General features: G+C 40.7%; 1 protein-coding gene across 9 annotated transcripts in view; it reads left to right on the forward strand.

Annotated features, from left to right (window-relative positions):
- Window positions 1-21863, forward strand: part of stx3b (syntaxin 3b) — a 54607-nt gene that overhangs the window by 23311 nt on the left and 9433 nt on the right. For 2 of the 9 annotated variants that reach the window (XM_072912507.1, XM_061930035.2), the window contains exons 5-9: window positions 1299-1369; window positions 1446-1554; window positions 1623-1696; window positions 14806-14940; window positions 17903-18013. In XM_072912507.1, the coding sequence (XP_072768608.1) occupies window positions 1299-1369; window positions 1446-1554; window positions 1623-1696; window positions 14806-14940; window positions 17903-18013 (500 nt within the window). Of the gene's footprint in view, window positions 1-1298; window positions 1370-1445; window positions 1555-1622; window positions 1697-14805; window positions 14941-15082; window positions 15163-15289; window positions 15307-17466; window positions 17477-17588; window positions 17700-17902; window positions 18014-21863 lie in introns of those variants that run through there. The other 7 variants (XM_061930033.2, XM_061930034.2, XR_012049357.1 and 4 more) reach the window with 6 other exon arrangements.

Genomic DNA, 21863 nt, shown 5'->3' on the forward strand with positions numbered 1-21863 from the left:
TGCAATTGCAAGAAATTTAGGGATTTCAACATCTACGGTCCATAATATCATCAAAAGGTTCAGAGAATCTGGAGAAATCACTCCACGTAAGCGGCATGGCCGGAAACCAACATTGAATGACCGTGACCTTCCATCCCTCGGACGGCACTGTATCAAAAACCAACATCAATCTCTAAAGGATATCACCACATGGGCTCGGGAACACTTCAGAAAACCACTGTCACTAAATACAGTTGGTCGCTACATCTGTAAGTGCAAGTTAAAGCTCTACTATGCAAAGCGAAAGCCATTTATCAACAACACCCAGAAACGCCGCCGGCTTCTCTGGGCCCGAGCTCATCTAAGATGGACTCATGCAAAGTGTAAAAGTGTTCTGTGGTCTGACGAGTCCACATTTCAAATTGTTTTTGGAAATATTCGACATCGTGTCATCCGGACCAAAGGGGAAGCGAACCATCCAGACTGTTATCGACGCAAAGTTCAAAAGCCAGCATCTGTGATGGTATGGGGGTGCATTAGCGCCCAAGGCATGGGTAACTTACACGTCTGTGAAGGCACCATTAATGCTGAAAGGTACATACAGGTTTTGGAACAACATATGCTGCCATCTAAGTGCTGTCTTTTTCATGGACGCCCCTGCTTATTTCAGCAAGACAATGCCAAGCCACATTCAGCACGTGTTACAACAGCGTGGCTTCGTAAAAAAAGAGTGCGGGTACTTTCCTGGCCCACCTGCAGTCCAGACCTGTCTCCCATCGAAAATGTGTGGCACATAATGAAGCATAAAATACGACAGCGGAGACCCCGGACTGTTGAACGACTGAAGCTCTACATAAAACAAGAATGGGAAAGAATTCCACTTTCAAAGCTTCAAAAATGTGTCTCCTCAGTTCCCAAACGTTTACTGAGTGTTGTTAAAAGGAAAGGCCATGTAACACAGTGGTGTACATGCCCTTTCCCAACTACTTTGGCACGTGTTGCAGCCATGAAATTCTAAGTCAATTATTATTTGCAATAAAAAACTAAAGTTTATGAGTTTGAACATCAAATATGTTGTCTTTGTAGCATATTCAACTGAATGTGGGCTGAAAAGGATTTGCAAATCATTGTATTCTGTTTATATTTACATCTTAACACAATTTCCCAACTCATATGGAAACGGGGTTTGTAGTAAGGATTGAATTTTATGAAAATATTTATACTTTCTGAAATGTATTTTGCAAGGAATGGATTGGTGGCGTTGAGAAATGTAGTTGAACTGAATGTGTGCAAAGATAATAATCTGGTTCCCTCTGCAGCTATCGAGAGGAACCTGGAGTCCGAGGAACAGGAGAGGGTGTCTGCTGACCTGCGGATACGTAAATCGCAGGTTGGTAACTTCGGTGATTTCACTCCCTGCAGAGTCGTTGTCTGCCAACATGACGTGCAATATGTTGTGTATCCAGCATGCCGTGCTGTCCAGGAAGTTTGTGGAGGTGATGACCAAGTATAACGAAGCCCAGGTGGACTTCAGGGAGAGGAGTAAAGGACGTATTCAGAGACAGCTGGAGATCAGTGAGTGACGCCCGTCTAAAAGTCCATGAAGCATGCAAGTGATGATGCTCTTCCTTTTTCTCTTTTAGCCGGAAAGGCCACAACAGATGAGGAGCTGGAGGAGATGTTGGAGAGCGGGAATGCTGCGGTGTTCACTGCAGGGGTGAGTGGGACACTGACTCATTAACAATCGCTTCATATTTAGGCCCCGGGCAGCAAGGGCCCTGCTGTGTTTTCTTCTATACCGTTTGGACCAGGGGTGCCCATTACCTGGATGGTGGAGGGTGTGTCAGTCCATTGCCAGCCACGCATTAAAAAAATAGACCTAAAAATGGGCGATCATCAATCTTGTCAATCAAGACGTGACTTTGGTCACTTGATTGACATTCACGCCACCCGAGGGTCTTGTGAGATGACGCAGATCATTATTAAGAATCTAGAAGAGGCCATTCCTGAAGGGGTGGCGTGTGAATGCTGAAGTTGAAGTGAAATGCTGACAGAATGTAGTGTGAATCTAAGAATGTTGGAATGGTTTTAATTAGGGCTTGGCGATATAGCCTTTTTTTAATATGTGGATATGTTTAGTCCATGTCACCATACACCATATATATGTTGATATGTTTAGTCCATGTCACCATACACCATATATATGTTGATATGTTTAGTCCATGTCACCATACACCATATATATGTTGATATGTTTAGTCCATGTCACCATACACCATATATATGTTGATATGTTTAGTCCATGTCACCATACACCATATATATGTTGATATGTTTAGTCCATGTCACCATACACCATATATATGTGGATATGTTTAGTCCATGTCACCATACACCATATATATGTGGATATGTTTAGTCCATGTCACCATACACCATATATATGTGGATATGTTTAGTCCATGTCACCATACACCATATATATGTTGATATGTTTAGTCCATGTCACCATACACCATATATATGTGGATATGTTTAGTCCATGTCACCATACACCATATATATGTGGATATGTTTAGTCCATGTCACCATACACCATATATATGTTGATATGTTTAGTCCATGTCACCATACACCATATATATGTGGATATGTTTAGTCCATGTCACCATACACCATATATATGTGGATATGTTTAGTCCATGTCACCATACACCATATATATGTGGATATTTAGCCTTAGCCTTGAATGAACACTTGATGCATATAATCACAGCAGTATGATGATTCTATGTGTCTACATTAAAACATTCTTCTTCATTCTGCATTAATATATGCTACTTTTAAAGGGGAACATTATCACAATTTCAGAAGGGTTAAAACCATTAAAAATCAGTTCCCAGTGGCTTATTATATTTTTCGAAGTTTTTTTCAAAATTTTACCCATCACGCAATATCCCTAAAAAAAGCTTCAAAGTGCCTGATTTTAACCATCGTTATAAACACCCGTCCATTTTCCTGTGACGTCACATAGTGAAGCCAACACAAACAAACATGGCGGAAAGAACAGCAAGCTATAGCGACATTAGCTCGGATTCAGACTCGGATTTCAGCGGCTTAAGCGATTCAACAGATTGCGCATGTATTGAAACGGATGGTTGTAGTGTGGAGGCAGGTAGCGAAAATGAAATTGAAGAAGAAACTGAAGCTATTGAGCCATATCGGTTTGAACCGTATGCAAGCGAAACCGACAAACGACACAACAGCCAGCGACACGGGAGAAAGCGAGGACGAATTCGGCGATCGCCTTCTAACCAACGATTGGTATGTGTTTGTTTGGCATTAAAGGAAACTAACAACTATGAACTAGGTTTACAGCATATGAAATACATTTGGCAACAACATGCACTTTGAGAGTGCAGACAGCCCAATTTTCATCAATTAATATATTCTGTAGACATACCCTCATCCGCTCTCTTTTCCTGAAAGCTGATCTGTCCAGTTTTGGAGTTGATGTCAGCAGGCCAGGGAAGCTAGGGTCGATATTCTTCTCTTGATCATCTTTGGTGGCATAAGGGACGGTGTGAGCCAAGACATCCAGGGGGTTTAGCTCGCTCGTCTGCGGGAACAAACTGCCGCCATTGCTTGCCGTGCTAGCGAGGTCCTTTGTCCCTGAATTGCTCACACACTCCGGCAGATTCAATGGGGGTCTGGCGGCAGATTTCTTTGACTTTATGGTTGGAAATGCATCTGCTTTGAGTGTCGCAGGATATCCACACATTCTTGCCATCTCTGTCGTAGCATAGCTTTCGTCGGTAAAGTGTGCGGAACAACCGTCCAATTTCTTGCCACTTTGGCATCTTTGGGCCACTGGTGCAACTTGAATCCGTCCCTGTTCGTGTTGTTACACCCTCCGACAACACACCGACGAGGCATGATGTCTCCAAGGTACGGAAAACAGTCGAAAAAACGGGAAATAACAGAGCTGATTTGACTCGGTGTTTGAGAAAATGGCGGATTGCTTCCCGATGTGACGCCACGTTGTGACGTCATCGCTCCGAGAGCGAATAATAGAAAGGCGTTTAATTCGCCAAAATTCAACCATTTAGAGTTCGGAAATCGGTTAAAAAAATATATGGTCTTTTTTCTGCAACATCAAGGTATATATTGACGCTTACATAGGTCTGGTGATAATGTTCCCCTTTAAACTTTCATGCAGAGAGGGAAATCACAAGTAAAAGTGTATTTATTAAACAGTTATTAAGCAGTGGCACAAACATTCATGTCATTTCCAAAACAAAGTGCAAGATTGTCAGACATTTTAAAACAAGCTATTAGTGCACTTTTGTGCATGATGTCACTAAGATGACATATCAAAACACTCAATTAAAGTGCACTTTTTGTACAGAACGCCACTACAATAGTTTAAAACAAAGTGCACTTTTGTGCATGATGTCACACAAGATATTTCAATAATGATTTGAATGTGTTGAAGGTGGAATGTTTTGATTCAAACTGTGATCTGGGGCCGTATTTATCAAGCGTCTTAGAGTGCCATTTTACACTTAAGTCCTGAGAATTTGCGAAATTTAGTCCTACTCTCAAACTTAAAGGGGAACATTATCACCAGACCTATGTAAGCGTCAATATATACCTTGATGTTGCAGAAAAAAGACCATATATTTTTTTAACCGATTTCCGAACTCTGAATGGGTGAATTTTGGCGAATTAAACGCCTTTCTATTATTCGCTCTCAGAGCGATGACGTCACATCGGGAAGCAATCCGCCATTTTCTCAAACACCGAGTCAAATCAGCTCTGTTATTTTCCGTTTTTCCAACTGTTTTCCGTACCTTGGAGACATCATGCCTCGTCGGTGTGTTGTCGGAGGGTGTAACAACACGAACAGGGACGGATTCAAGTTGCACCAGTGGCCCAAAGATGCCAAAGTGGCAAGAAATTGGACGTTTGTTCCGCACACTTTACCGACGAAAGCTATGCTACGACAGAGATAGCAAGAATGTGTGGATATCCTGCGACACTCAAAGCAGATGCATTTCCAACCATAAAGTCAAAGAAATCTGCCGCCAGACCCCCATTGAATCTGCCGGAGTGTGTGAGCAATTCAGGGACAAAGGACCTCGCTAGCACGGCAAGCAATGGCGGCAGTTTGTTCCCGCAGACGAGCGAGCTGAACCCCCTGGATGTCTTGGCTCACACCGTCCCTTATGCCACCGAAGATGATCAAGAGAAGAATATTGACCCTAGCTTCCCTGGCCTGCTGACATCAACTCCAAAACTGGACAGATCAGCTTTCAGGAAAAGAACGCAGATGAGGGTATGTCTACAGAATATATTAATTGATGAAAATTGGGCTGTCTGCACTCTCAAAGTGCATGTTGTTGCCAAATGTATTTCATATGCTGTAAACCTAGTTCATAGTTGTTAGTTTCCTTTAATGCCAAACAAACACATACCAATCGTTCGTTAGAAGGCGATCGCCGAATTCGTCCTCGCTTTCTCCCGTGTCGTTTTCGTCGGTTTCGCTTGCATACGGTTCAAACCGATATGGCTCAATAGCTTCAGTTTCTTCTTCAATTTCGTTTTCGCTACCTGCCTCCACACTACAACCATCCGTTTCAATACATGCGTAATCTGTTGAATCGCTTAAGCCGCTGAAATCCGAGTCTGAATCCGAGCTAATGTCGCTATAGCTTGCTGTTCTTTCCGCCATGTTTGTTTGTGTTGGCTTCACTATGTGACGTCACAGGAAAATGGACGGGTGTATATAACGATGGTTAAAATCAGGCACTTTGAAGCTTTTTTTTAGGGATATTGCGTGATGGGTAAAATTTTGAAAAAAAACTTCGAAAAATAAAATAAGCCACTGGGAACTGATTTTTAATGGTTTTAACCCTTCTGAAATTGTGATAATGTTCCCCTTTAAGAATAAAAGCTATTTATCAACTTTCTTAAGTCTCAGAATCACTCCTACTCTCACGCGTCTTTTGCGCACAGCAAATCTATGCCACGCGAAAAATCAAATCCCACTCTAAACAAAATAAACATAGTTTGTTTTGTATGATTTTTGCAATGCAACTGTGAGTAACAGGTGATGAAAGGCAGCCACAACAATGTTTGTCAACACTTAAATTATTGCAACATCTGTGGAGACACTTAAAGGAGGACAGGAATTCCATCGGTCCCTTTATTTAGCGAAATTGTTCGTCGGCCATAACCACACCAAAACAATGTGTAAAATACTTTTATCTAGCAAAACTGGTCGTTGTCTAGCGTACAAACCAAGCCAAAAGCAACTCTTTGTCATCTGTTATATGAACAGCAGCCGCTAGCTCTCTCTCACCTGCACCAACACATACGTCTAGTCCAGGGGTCGGCAACCTTTACCAGTCAAAGAGCCATTTTGACCAGTTTCACAAATTAGAGAAAACAATGGGAGCCACAAAAAAAATTTGAAATTTAAAATGAAATAACACTGCATACAAAGTTTTTATTTTGCTTTGTGCTATGTATATACCAGGGGTCTCAGACACGCTGCCCACACCTTGATAAGGAATGCTGGTGCGGCACGCGGGTTTTATATGAATGGCGCGTGTCAGCGTCATGCGTGCCGTGATGGTACAGCATATAGCACCCACTACAACCAGCGTGCCTGATCAGCCACACGTTGTATGGGGCTTCAGCTTGCTCACGTAAGTGACAGCAAGGCATACTTGCTCAACCACCACACAAGTTACACTGCCGGTGGCGGTATAAAAAAAACTTTAACACTCTTACTAATAATGCGCCACACTGTGAACCCACACCAAACAAGAATGACAAACACATTTCGGGAGAACTTCTGCACCGTAACACAACATAAACACAACAGGACAAATACCCAGAATCCCATGCAGCCCTAACTCTTCTGGGGTACATTATGCACCCCGCTACCAAACCCCGCCCACCTCAACCGACGCACAGAGGGTGGGGGGGGGTTGATGTGTGAGGGAGCAGGGTTGGGGTGGGGGCGGGGTTTGGTGGTAGCAGGGGTGTATAATGTAGCCCGGAAGAGTCAGGGCTGCATGGGATTCTGGGTATTTGTTCTGTTGTGTTTATGTTGTGTTAAGGTGCAGATGTTCTCCCGAAATGTGTTTGTCATTCTTGTTTGGTTTTGGTTCAAAGTGTGGCGCATTATTAGTAAGAGTGTTAAAGTTGTTTTATATGGTCACCGTCAGTGTAACCTGTGTGACTGTTGACCAAGTACGCCTTGCTGTCGCGTACGTGTGCAAGCAGAAGATGCATACTGTATAACAAGTGGTTGGGCTGGCACGCTGCTAATACAGATTGTAGAGGGCGCTAAATGCTGTACCATCATGGCAGCCCTTTTTATAACTGTAAGGGTGAAAATCTATGAATATTAATCCCGGGAGTTTTCTGCGAGAGGCACTGAAATCCGGAAGTCTCCCGGGAAAATCGGGGGGTTCGGCAAGTAAGCTACTGAGCCGCATCAGAGTGATCAAAGAGCCGCATTCGGCTCCGGAGCAGCGGGTTGCCGACCCCTGCACTATGGCAATTAGCCACCGGTGCGTTTATGGCCACACAAAAAGTTGGACAACTCCAACACTGCACGTAAAGTGTACATTTCAGGTGGTTTTACTATGACTCCTCAATCAGTGTGCTTATTCTACTGTCATTTGTTAAGAATGTTATTTTTTGGATATTAATCATGAAATGATGTTACAGGACTACATAATTGCTAATAAAAATATTTATTTTACGGACAGCAAGTTAATAAACACTTCATCTCATGCAACATGTGAATGTTTTAAGGGGAACTAAATGTGATCTCTGAAAGGGGTACACAATCTTTCCAAAGCAGGACCCCCGCCCAGGCATAAAATACTATAGTGCATAGCTGACTAAAAAAAAAAAACAATATCTAAGTGGGCCAAATCACATATATTAGAAAATAATCTCTTGAAATTGACTAGTCACTCGCCACTGGGAAAATGAATTGGAAAGAAAAGAAAACATTTATTTTTGATTCATTGCCAATATTGTTTGATTATTTTGTAGTTTATTGTCAAAATATACACTCCCATTGTCCACTTAAATATTTCTAAGATGTTTCTTTATTCCTAGACAAGGGATTCCCTTCCGTGATTGGTCATTTCTATGGACACAGAAATTACGTCACCTAAAATTCCGTTTACGGCCCATAGTAATGTCGTAATTCAGCTCTGAGTGTGACACTTAAGATTCAGTCCTACACCTCGCTGAAAGTGTGAGTAAGACGCTAGATAACTAACTTTTAAGTGCAGCTTTCAGCGAAGAATTTCTTTACTCATAAGTCAACTCTTAGCAGACTTCTCAGGGGTAATTCTAAGACGCTTGATAAATACGGCCCCTGATCTCAAAACGTTAACTCAGCTTCACAAGTTCAGATCTTGATCCTAATTGTTACAAATGACCATCTGCAGTGGTTTTATTTCATTTTCATTTATTTAGTATTTATTTTATTTAACTAATTTTTTTAATTTTTAACTTTATTCTAACTATTTAATTTTTGAGGTCCTTAACAAGCACGAAAATTCCCCATATTTTGCTGGCGCGTCAGGTATGGCGAGCAATTTTATATTTTGGGGGTCTTGTTTAGTATTTCATTTAACTTTATTTTTTTGTTCTTTATCTTTTATTTTTTATTTTATTTTAACTTTATTCTAACTTCATTTAATTTTTGAGACCCTTAACATGCACAAAAAGTTTCCATATTTTGCAGGTGCGTCAGGTATGGCGAGCAATTGTATATTTTGGGGGTCCCGTTTAGTTTTTGTTATTTTATTTAACTTTAGTTAACTTAATGTTTTTTTCTTTCTTTATCTTTTATTTTATTTTAACTTTATTCTAACTTTATTGAATTTTTGAGGTCCTTAACAAGCATGAAAATTCCCCATATTTTGCAGGTGCGTCAGGTATGGCGAGCAATTTTATATTTTTGGGGTCCTGTTTAGTATTTTATTTAACTTTATTTTTTTGTTTATCTTTTTTTATTTTATTTATTTTAACTTTATTTAATTTTTGAGACCCTTAACATGCACAAAAAGTCTCCATATTTTGCAGGCGCGTCAGGTATGGCGAGCAATTGTATATTTTGGGGGTCCAGTTTAGTTTTTTTATGGTATTTTATTTAACTTTAGTTAACTTAATTTTTTTTCTTCTCTTTATCTTTTATTTTATTTTAACTTTATTCTAACTTTATTGATTTTTTGAGGTCCTTAACAAGCAGAAAATTCCCCATATTTTGCAGGTGCGTCAGGTATGGCGAGCAATTTTATATTTTGGGGGTCCTGTTTAGTATTTAATTTAACTTTATTTTTTTGTTGTTCTTTATCTTTTACTGTTTTTATTTTAATTTTTTTAATTATTTTAACTTCATTCTAACTTTATTTAATTCTTGAGACCCTTAACATGCACAAAAAGTACCCATATTTCGCAGGTGCGTCAGGTAAGGCGAGCAATTGTATATTTTGGGGGTCTTGTTTAGTTTTTTTGTTATTTTATTTAACTTTAGTTAACTTAATTTTTTTAATTTTTTTTAATCTTTTATTTTATTTGAACTTTATTCTAACTTTATTGAATTTTTGAGGTCCTTAACAAGCATGAAAATTCCCCATATTTCGCGGGCACCTCAGGTATGGCGAGCAATTTTAGATTTTTGGGGTCCTGTTTAGTATTATATTTAACTTTAATTTTTTTTGTTCATCTTTTATTTTTTATTTTATTAACTTTATTCCAACTATTTAATTTTTGAGACCCTTAACATGCACAAAAAGTCCCCATATTTTGCAGGCGCGTCAGGTATGCCGAGCAATTTTATATTTTGGGGGTCCTGTTAAGTTATTGTTGTTTTATTTAACTTTACTTAACTTAATTTTTTTAATTTTTCTTTATCTTTTATTTTAACTTTATTCTAACTATTTTTGAGGTCCTTAACAAGCATGAAAATTCCCCATATTTCGCAGGCACGTCAGGTATGGCGAGCAATTATGTATTTTGGGGGTCCTGTTTATTTCATTTAACTTTATTTTTTTGTTGTTCTTTATCTTTTATTTTATTTTAACTTTATTCTAACTATTGAATTTTTGAGGTCCTTAACAAGCATGAAAATTCCCCATATTTTGCAGGTGCATCAGGTATTGCGAGCAGTTTTATATTTTGGGGGTCCTGTTTAGTATTTAATTTAACTTTATATTTTTGTTCTTTATCTTTTATTTTTTATTTTTATTTTAACTTTATTCTAACTTTATTTAATTATTGAGACCCTTAACATGCACAAAAAGTCCCCATATTTTGCAGGAGCGTCAGGTATGGCGAGCAATTGTATATTTTGGGGGTCCTGTTTCCTTTTATTTAACTTTAGTTAACTTAATTTTTTATTTATTTTTATTTATGTTTTATTTTATTTTAACTTTATTCTAACTATTGAATTTTTGAGGTCCTTAACAAGCATAAAAATTCCCCATATTTTGCAGGCGCGTCAGGTATGGTGAGCAATTTTAGATTTTGGGGTCCTGTTTAGTATTTCATTTAACTTTATTTTTTTGTTGTTCTTTATCTTTTATTTTTTAATTTTTTTAAATTTTATTTTAACTTTATTCTAACTTTTTAATTTTTGAGACCCTTAACATGCACAAAAAGTCCCCATATTTCGCAGGTGCGTCTGGTATGGCGAGCAATTGTATATTTTGGGGGTCCTGTTAATTTTTTTATGTTTTATTTAACTTTAGTTAACTTAATTTTTTTTCTTTTTCTTTATCTTTTATTTTATTTGAACTTTATTCTAACTTTATTGAATTTTTGAGGTCCTTAACAAGCATGAAAATTCCCCATATTTCGCGGGCACGTCAGGTATGGCGAGCAATTTCAGATTTTTGGGGTCCTGTTTAGTATTTCATTTAACTTTATTTTTTTTGTTGTTCTTTATCTTTTATTTTTTTATTTTTTTAAATTTTATTTTAACTTTATTCTAACTTTTTAATTTTTGAGACCCTTAACATGCACAAAAAGTCCCCATATTTCGCAGGTGCGTCAGGTATGGCGAGCAATTGTATATTTTGGGGGTCCTGTTAATTTTTTTATGTTATTTTATTTAACTTTAGTTAACTTAATTTTTTTTCTTTTTCTTTATCTTTTATTTTATTTGAACTTTATTGAATTTTTGAGGTCCTTAACAAGCATGAAAATTCCCCATATTTCGCGGGCACGTCAGGTATGGCGAGCAATTTCAGATTTTTGGGGTCCTGTTTAGTATTTTATTTAACACATTTTTTTGTTCTTTATCTTTTATTTTTTATTTGATTTTAACTTTATTCCAAGTATTTAATTTTTGAGACCCTTAACATGCACAAAAAGTCCCCATATTTTGCAGGCGCGTCAGGTATGCCGAGCAATTTTATATTTTGAGGGTCCTGTTAAGTTTTTTTGTTATTTTATTTAAATTTACTTAACTTAATTTTTTTTAATTTTTCTTTATCTTTTATTTTATTTTAACTTTATTCTAACTATTGAATTTTTGAGGTCCTTAACAAGCATGAAAATTCCCCATATTTCGCAGGCGCGTCAGGTATGGCGAGCAATTATGTATTTTGGGGGTCCTGTTTATTTCATTTAACTTTATTTTTTTGTTGTTCTTTATCTTTTATTTTTTTTTTTTTTTTAACTTTATTCTAACTTTATTGAATTTTTGAGGTCCTTAACAAGCATGAAAATGCCCCATATTTCGCAGGCGCATCAGGTATTTCGAGCAATTTTATATTTTGGGGGTCCTGTTTAGTATTTCATTTAACTTTATATTTTTGTTCTTTATCTTTTTATTTATTTATTTATTTTAACTTTATTCTAACTTTATTTAATTATTGAGACCCTTAACATGCACAAAAAGTCCCCATATTTTGCAGGAGCGTCAGGTATGGCGAGCAATTGTATATTTTGGGGGTCCTGTTTCCTTTTATTTTATTTAACTTTAGTTAATTTTTTTTTTTAAATCTTTTATTTTATTTTAACTTTATTCTAACTATTGAATTTTTGAGGTCCTTAACAAGCATGAAAATTCCCCATATTTTGCAGGCGCGTCAGGTATGGCGAGCAATTTTATATTTTGGGGATCCTGTTTCCTTTTATTATTTTATTTACCTTTATTTTTTTGTTCTTTATCTTTTTTATACATTTTTTAATTTAACTTTATTCTAACTATTTAATTTTTGAGACCCTTAACATGCTGGCAGCTTTAATTGACTTTGGATTTAAAAGTCAGTCAGTATTTGCCTTTCAGATGTGGCCAGTGAAATGTTTTACTGCACAGATGACGACAAGGCGTGTGAAACTGTGGCTTGTAAAGTACAAAGTACACACAACTGTAATTTGTATCCATGACGATCTGGACTCATGACTCCGCAGAGGAGCAGTCAGAGGGATTGTGTTGTATGTTTTTACCAAGGATTAGAGAAAGTAAAAAAAATACTCAGTGAAAGGCTGAACTCCATGGAGGGGGTCCAGACTGAGGCCAAGGAAACAAACCTCATAGCCATAGCACACATAAACAAGTTACGTAGAGTCAACAAAACTTGCAACAGAGGGGAGGGAGTGGGAGCTACTCAGCCGTCCATCGCCCCTAAGGGGAAGTACTTGATATTGATACTAAAGATACAAAAAAATGCACTTTATTTGCTTTAATAGAGGTATTTATTGTCTCCACACTCTGTATGGAGATACACATGATTAGCTGCTAGTTAGTCAACCAGGTGGTTACAAATAAATATATTAGCCAGAGGGGATCAGTGTTTGTGATCGCCACTAAAAGGCATTATTCGGCAATGGTGACCACGTACTTTTTCATGAAACTGAAACTGAAAAATCGACCTTCCCGGTAAGGTCTATTCAGGTGTACTGGAGAGGAGGCTACGCCGGATAGTCGAACCTCGGATCCAGGAGGAACAGTGTGGTTTTGGTTCTGGTCGTGGAACTGTGGACCAGCTCTATACTCTGGGCAGGGTCCTTGAGGGTGCTTGGGAGTTTGCTCAACCAGTCTACATGTGTTTTGTGGACTTGGAGAAGGCATTCGACCGTGTCCCCCAGGAAGTCCTGTGGGGAGTGCTCAGAGAGTACGGGGTATCGGACTGTCTGATTGTGGCGGTCCGCTCCCTGTATGATCAGTGCCACAGCTTGGTCCGCATTGCCGGCAGTAAGTCGGACCAGTTTCCAGTGAGGGTTGGACTCCGCCAAGGCTGCCCTTTGTCACCCATTCTGTTCATAACTTTTATGGACAGAATTTCTAGGCGCAGTCAAGGAGTTGAGGGTATCTGGTTTGGTGGCTACAGGATTGGGTCTCTGCTTTTTGCAGATGATGTGGTCCTGATGGCTTCATCTGGCCAGGATCTTCAGCTCTCACTGGATCGGTTTGCGGCCGAGTGTGAAGCGACCGGGATGAGAATCAGCACCTCCAAGTCCGAGTCCATGGTTCTCGCCCGGAAAAAGGTGGAGTGCCATCTCCAAGTTGGGGAGGAGATCTTGCCCCAAGTGGAGGAGTTCAAGTACCTCGGAGTCTTGTTCACGAGTGAGGGAAGAGTGGATGGTGAGATCGACAGGCGGATCGATGCGGCGTCTTCAGTAATGCGGACGCTGTATCGATCCGTTGTGGTGAAGAAGGAGCTGAGCCGGAAGGCAAAGCTCTCAATTTAGCGGTCGATCTACGTTCCCATCCTCACCTATGGTCATGAGCTTTGGGTTATCAGAATCAGAATCAGAATCAGCTTTATTGTCATTACGCAAGGTAACGAGATTGAGGCCATTCCATACAGTGTGATGTGTGCATGCTAGAAAAACAATGTGCAAATATATAAAAATTTAAAAAATGTAGAAGTGCAATGAATATGGTGTGAAATGAATATATACATGAAAAAACAAAACAAAAACAGGGTGGTTGGTGGAATGGGTTATTGCACCGAAGAGAAGGCAGTTATGAGGGACAATGGGGCAGTCCGTTCAGGATGGTTATGGCCCTGGGGAAGAAGCTGTTCTTTAGCCTGTTTGTTTTGGTTTTAATGCACCTGTAGCGCTTCGCAGAGGGCAGCAGGTGGAACAGGTCAGAGCCAGGGTGGGTGCTGTCTTTGATGATGGCACTGGCTCTGACCGAAAGGACAAGATCACGGGTACACGCAACCGAAATGAGTTTCCTCCGCCGGGTGGCGGGTCTCTCCCTTAGAGATAGGGTGAGAAGCTCTGCCATCCGGTAGGAACTGAGTAAAGCTCCACATGGAGAGGAGCCAGATGAGGTGGTTCGGGCATCTGCTCAGGATGCCACCCGAACACCTCCTTAGAGAGGTGTTTGGGGCACGTCCGACCGGCAGGAGGCCAAGGGGAAGACCCAGGACACATTGGGAAGACTATGTCTCCCAGTTGGCTTGGGAACGCCTCGGGATCCCCCGGGAGGAACTGGACGAAGTGGCTGGGGAGAGGGAAGTCTGGTCTTCTCTGCTTAGGCTGCTTGATAGATGAATGGACTCTAAATCGAATTGTCACCCCAACAATCATTGGTACTTTAACTTAAGAATCGGACTTGAATCTAATCGAATCGTGAGTGATTCCCACCTCGAGTACATAGCCTTGAATTCAGTTTAACCCAGGTTTACGTAACACTATTATAAAGTTCTTTGAATCCTTGAGTTTGTAGCAAGACAGAAGTGTTGGTAGTCCACAAAGGAACTTGTGGTAATATTGTGAGCATCAGTTACATTTGAGGTTGTGCCTAATGTTGATGTCCTGCAGATTGTGGACTCTGGCATCTCCAAACAAGCCCTGAGTGAGATCGAAGCCCGACACAAAGACATTGTTCGTCTGGAGAGTAGCATCAAGGAGCTTCACGACATGTTCGTAGACATCGCCATGCTGGTGGAGAACCAGGTACGCTCCTCTCTGCTTCCATCATGTGTCTTCTCCATCATCATCATCATCATCGGCTCTCACTCCATAGTGTCTCTTTTTGGTTTTTACTTCCTGGCTGAGCCCAACTCTTTTCTGCCTGACACTCCCGTCTTTGTTCCAGCACCGTGTCTTCTTCACTTTCCTCTTTCCTGTCATCTGCCACCTCCGTATCATCAACTGCTCATTGCTGCTCACCATGTTGTAAGATCACACATTCATTGCTGCTCACCATGTTGTAAGATCACACATTCATTACATACAATAAGTATAATTGTCTACATACAATAAGTATAATTGTCTATATCTGCTTGCACCTTTGCTTTCTGAGGGGAAGTCTTTATTGAGGTAAGCACACTTGTCTACCTTTCCTGTATTATACACCTTTTAGTCCACACCTTTCCTACTGTATACACCTTTTAGTCCACAGGTATTCACCATGTGACCACACTCCTTGTCAGCCAACATTAGTGCTCCCGTTGACAGCTAGCAATTAGTGCGTCAGTTGCCCGCTAGCGATAAGCATGCCAGTTGCCCGCTAGCGATTAGCATTCAGATGAGTTACTGGCTGGCGTTTAGCGCTCTAATTGCCATCTCGTGATTTACGCTGGAGCTGTCAGCTTGTAATTTGTGGGCTATAGTTGCTAACTAAGCAATTAGCGCTCTTGATGCCAGCTAGCGATTAGTTCTCCAGTTGCCAGCTTGCAATTAGTTTACCAGTTGCCAGTTGGCGATTAGTGCTCTAGTTGACGGCTAGCAATCAAAGCGCCAATTGCCAGCTAGCGATTAGTGTGCCAGTTGCCAGCTAGCGATTAGCGCTCTAATTGCCATCTAAAGATTTATGCTTTAGTTGTCAGCTAGTAATTTGCAGACTAGTTGTCAGCTAGTAATTTGCAGACTAGTTGCCAGCTGGCTATTTACAGACTAGTTGCCAGCTAGTAATTTGTGGGCTATAGTTGCTAACTAAGCAATTAGCGTTCTTGATGCCAGCTAGCGATTAGTTCTCCAGTTGCCAGTTGGCGATTACCATGTCAGTTGCCAGCTCGCGATTAGTTCACCAGTTGCCAGTTGGCGATTAGCATGTCAGTTGCCAGCTAGCGATTAGTTCACCAGTTGCCAGTTGGCGATTAGCATGTCAGTTGCCAGCTAGCGATTAGTGCTCTAGTTGACGGCTAGCAATCAGAGCGCCAATTGCCAGCTAGCGATTAGTGTGCCAGTTGCCAGCTAGCGATTAGCGCTCTAATTGCCATCTAGTGATTTATGCTGTAGTTGTCAGCTAGTAATTTGCAGACTAGTTGGTAGCTAGTAATTTGCAGACTAGTTGCCAGCTGGCTATTTACAGACTAGTTGTCAGCTTGTAATTTGTGGGCTATAGTTGCTAACTAAGCAATTAGAGCTCTTGATGCCAGCTAGCGATTAGTTCTCCAGTTGCCAGTTGGCGATTACCATGTCCGTTGCCAGCTCGCGATTAGTTCACCAGTTGCCAGTTGGCGATTACCATGTCAGTTTCCAGCTAGCGATTAGTGCTCTAGTTGACAGCTAGCAATCAGAGCGCCAGTTGCCAGCTAGCGATTAGCGCTCTAATTGCCATCTAGTGATTTATGCTGTAGTTGTCAGCTAGTAATTTGCAGACTAGTTGGCAGCTAGTAATTTGCAGACTAGTTGGCAGCTAGTAATTTGCAGACTAGTTGCCAGCTAGTCATTTGCAGACTAGTTGCCAGCTGGCTATTTGCAGACTAGTTGCCAGCTAGCGATTTGCAGACTAGTTGCCAGCTGGCTATTTGCAGACTAGTTGCCAGCTGGCTATTTGCAGACTAGTTGCCAGCTAGCGATTTGCAGACTAGTTGCCAGCTGGCTATTTGCAGACTAGTTGCCAGCTGGCTATTTGCAGACTAGTTGCCAGCTGGCTATTTGCAGACTAGTTGCCAGCTAGCGATTTGCAGACTAGTTGCCAGCTGGCTATTTGCAGACTAGTTGCCAGCTGGCTATTTGCAGACTAGTTGCCCGCTAGCGATTTGCAGACTAGTTGCCAGCTAGTAATTTGCAGACTAGTTGCCAGCTGGCTATTTGCAGACTAGTTGCCAGCTGGCTATTTGCAGACTAGTTGCCAGCTGGCTATTTGCAGACTAGTTGCCAGTTGGCGATTAGTGTCCTAGATGCCAGCTAGCAATTAGTGTGGCAGTTGTCAGCTAATGATTAGTGCGGCAGTTGCCGCCTAAAGATTAGTGCGCTATTTGCCATGCCAGGTAGCAATTAGCGCTCTGCTTGCTCGCTGGTGATAAGCGCTGTAGTTGCCAGCTAGCCATTAGCAGCACTATTGCTAATGTTTGAAGTACTTAGTATAGCATAACAACAAGCTACCTTTAGGATCAGTTTGATGTATAATCTAAGTAGGAGGTGCATTAGTTTGGACAACATTGAAGACCCCACTTTTAACTGGAAGGAAAAAGTGTGGTAAGTTTAGTTTTTCATGAACTTAATCTGAATGACCTCCTTGTGTTCCTGCAGGGTGACATAGTAGACAACATAGTCCTTGTGTCATAGTCCTTGTGTTCTTGTGTTCTTGCAGGGTGACATAGTAGACAACATAGTCCTTGTGTCATAGTCCTTGTGTTCTTGTGTTCCTGCAGGGTGACATAGTAGACAACATAGAGCAGAATATTTCCAAGTCAGTGGACCACATCATTGCAGCTAAAGAGCAGACCAAAAAAGCTGTCAGGTACCAGAGCAAAGCACGCAAGGTAATGTTCTCACTTTGCTCTTTCTCACCTCATTCTGTGCAACTACCTGCTCTCTCTGGCCTCACACACACACACACACACACACACACACACACACACACACACACACACACACACACACACACACACACACACACACACACACACATTGGGCCTCTTATTTGATGCACTTGCTGATGGCGTCGCTGCGCGGCCACAAAAAGGGCGGAATGATCGACCGGATCGAGAGCAACATGGACCAGTCTGTGGGCTTCGTGGAGCGAGCCGTAGCGGACACTAAGAAAGCCGCTAAGTTCCAGCAGGAGGCTCGACGTGTGAGTGACCAGAGTGGAGATGTGAGCGATTCGGGTCTCCCAGAAGCAAAGTAGGAAAGCCTGGACCTTGTGTCCTCCTGAAGTGGACTACACTACTGCACTGTACAACAGTGGTCCCCAACTATTGATCCGGGGACCGGCACCGATCTGTGACACATTTACACCCACTAAATAATTTATAACCGACCACATTTTCTCCTACTTACCTTTGGCTAGTCCCACGCTTGTTCATAGATGTATTATAAAACTCCTGATACGAAGTCACCATTTTGTTACATCTTTCTTACATCTTTCTTACATCTTTCTTACATCTTTCTTACATCTTTCTTACACCTTACATCCTTTTTAAGTCCTTTTTACTTCCTTCTTACATCCTTCTTACATCTTCCTTACGTCTTCCTTACGTCTTTCTTACATCTTACGTCTTTGTTACGTCTTTGTTACATCTTTGTTGCATCTTTCTTTCATCTTTGTTACATCTTCCTTACGCCTTTCTTACGCCTTTCTTACACCTTTCTTACACCTTTCTTACACCTTTCTTACATCTTTGTTACATCTTTCTTTCATCTTTCTTAAAACTTTCTTACATCTTTTTTACATCTTCCTTACACCTTCCTTACACCTTCCTTACACCTTTATTACATCTTTGTTACATCTTTCTTTCATCTTTGTTACACCTTACATCTTTTTTACATCTTTCTTACATCTTTTTTACATCTTCCTTACACCTTTCTTACACCTCTGTTACATCTTTGTTACACCTTCCTTACATCTTTATTACATCTTTGTTACATCTTTCTTTCATCTTTGTTACATCTTACATCTTTTTTACATCTTTCTTACATCTTACATCTTTTGTACATCTTTTTTACATCTTCCTTACACCTTTCTTGCACCCTTCTGACATGTTACATCTTTCTTACACCTTTCTTACACCTTTGTTACATCTTACATCTTTGTTACATCTTACATCTTTCTTACATCTTTGTTACATCTTTCCTACACCTTTTTTACATCTTACATCTTTGTTACACCTTTGTTACATCTTATATCTTTGTTACATCTTTGTTACATCTTTCTTACACTTTTCTTACACCTTTCTTACACCTTAATTATATCTTTGTTACATCTTACATCTTTGTTACATCTTTGTTACATCTTTCTTACACTTTTCTTACACCTTTCTTACATCGTGCATCTTTGTTACACCTTTGTTACATGTTACATCTTTGTTACATCTTTCTTACACTTTTCTTACATCTTTGTTACATCTTTGTTACACCTTACATATTTCTTACATCTTTCTTACATCTTTCTTGCATCTTTGTTACATCTTTCTTACACTTTTCTTACACCTTTCTTACACTTTTACTTTTCTTACACCTTACATCTTTCTTGCATCTCTGTTACATCTCTGTTACATCTTTGTTACATATTTTTTTCATCTTTCTTGCATCTCTGTTGCATCTTTGTTAGATCTTTGTTACACCTTTGTTACACCTTTGTTGCACCTTTGTTGCATTTTTGTTGCATCTTCGGTACATGGGACAAGGCACATGAATAAACATATAAATGTAAAGGTGCCAAATAGTAGCTGAAAGCGAAGTTCCATCTGCAGTCCGCAGCAGGTTGTAGACCTGAGATCAGGAACAAAGTGACCAGAGTAGTTCAAGTGAGAAGTGCTAAATTGTTGCATATAATAATTGTGCTGAAGGAAGGAAATACACATCTCCTTCCCCTGGCCTACAAAGTTCAAGTGCTGCTGTTATTGCACATAGTCAAGTAGTCAGCAATAACATGTATTTACGCATGTGAAATTGGTAACATTAGTGTATTTACTAGGGTTGTACGGTGTACCAGTACTAGTGTATATTCAGTACTATACCGCCTCTAAAAAGTATTGGCCCCTGCCCCCCGTTTTTTTAACAAGCATGATGCCGCGTCATCAACACGTGGTGACATTGCTGGTTTTACGAGCAGAGGAGCATGTTCGGCAGCGCACACACACAGAGTACTTACAAGCAGACACAGTGTGTAGACAGAAAAGGGAGAATGGACGCATTTTGGTGTAAAGATAAAGGGAAGTTATAACACAAACACCCTCAGGAAGAGGTGCTTTAAGACATGGCTAGCTAGCTAGCGGCTAACATCCATCCACAGTGTTTTAGCTACTTCTAAATCACTAATCCTGGTCTCCATGGCGACAAATAGTTTTTTTTATTTACAGTAAAAAAACGAATTTACATTTTACAGTCAAATTCTGGCAACTGAGCTGCCTTTTTTTGAACCATAAAAACAGCAGTACTCTTTTTCCATTTCCAGTAATATACTCCATCTTCAGCTGAAATCATCGCAACTTGCCATATTTTTTGTATATTTTAGTTTTTCAAAAATCTAATAAAATGTTAGACGCGGCTCTATGGGGCCAAACATAACTGCCATGTGGCCCTCAGTGAGAACCACTTTGACACTTATTCGACATTATGGTGAGTTTTTTCATGTTATTCATTTTTCATGCACTTATTTGCTATATTCATCTGCCGCACGCCGTGAAAATAATGCCGACATTAAAGTGGTCCCTGGTGCAAGAAAGGTTGGGGACCCCTGCCGTACAGAACTGTACTCCTCATGAGGTCATCAAGGGTGAGAGAAGGCCGACTGCTCAACTTTTATGAGGTCATTACCTTTTCATGTTCTCACCTTAAATAGCCAACATCCTGTCACTGCGTGGAAAGGCAAATTCCTCTTGCTTGCTTTTGGAAGACCAGAACCTTCCCGTGATGATCCCACCTGACCCCTACTCAATCCCAGCCCAGCTAGATCACCTTTATAGCCCCCCCCCCACCCCCACACACACACACACACACACACACACACACACACACTCTCTCTCTATTCTCTACTTGGCTTTATTTTTGTTTGTTTGTGTTTGTGTGTGTGTGTGTGTGTGTGTGTGTGTGTGTGTGTGTGTGTGTGTGTGTGTGTGTGTGTGTGTGTGTGTGTGTGTGTGTGTGTGTGTGTGTGTGTGTGTGTGTGTGTGTGTGTGTGTGTGTCATTCTAGCTATAGTGGAAAGGGGGGCCCTCACAACATACTGACCAAACGTGGGTCAACACAAAGTAGGCAAGATGTGTATGTGTCATTCTAGCTATAGTGGAAAGGGGGGCCCTCACAACCTACTGACCAAACGTGGGTCAACACAAAGTAGGCAAGATGTGTATGTGTCATTCTAGCTATAGTGGAAAGGGGGGCCCTCAACATACTGACCAAACGTGGGTCCATACAAAGTAGGCAAGATGTGTATGTGTCATTCTAGCTATAGTGGAAAGGGGGGCCCTCACAACCTACTGACCAAACGTGGGTCCACACAAAGTAGGCAAGATGTGTATGTGTCATTCTAGCTATAGTGGAAAGGGGGGCCCTCACAACCTACTGACCAAATGTGGGTCAACACAAAGTAGGCAAGATGTGTATGTGTCATTCTAGCTATAGTGGAAATGGGGGCCCTCACAACCTACAGACCAAACGTGGGTCCATACAAAGTAGGCAAGATGTGTGTGAGTGTGTGTGTCATTCTAGCTATAGAAGAAAGTGGGGCCCTCACAACATACTGACCAAACGTGGGTCAACACAAAGTAGGCAAGATGTGTATGTGTCATTCTAGCTATAGTGGAAAGGGGGGCCCCTCACAACATACTGACCAAACGTGGGTCAACACAAAGTAGGCAAGATGTGTATGTGTCATTCTAGCTATAGTGGAAAGGGGGGCCCTCACAACCTACTGACCAAACGTGGGTCCACACAAAGTAGGCAAGATGTGTATGTGTCATTCTAGCTATAGTGGAAAGGGGG

Source organism: Nerophis lumbriciformis, linkage group LG36 (genome assembly GCF_033978685.3).
Source record: "Nerophis lumbriciformis linkage group LG36, RoL_Nlum_v2.1, whole genome shotgun sequence".
NCBI classification, from domain to species: Eukaryota; Metazoa; Chordata; class Actinopteri; order Syngnathiformes; family Syngnathidae; genus Nerophis; species Nerophis lumbriciformis.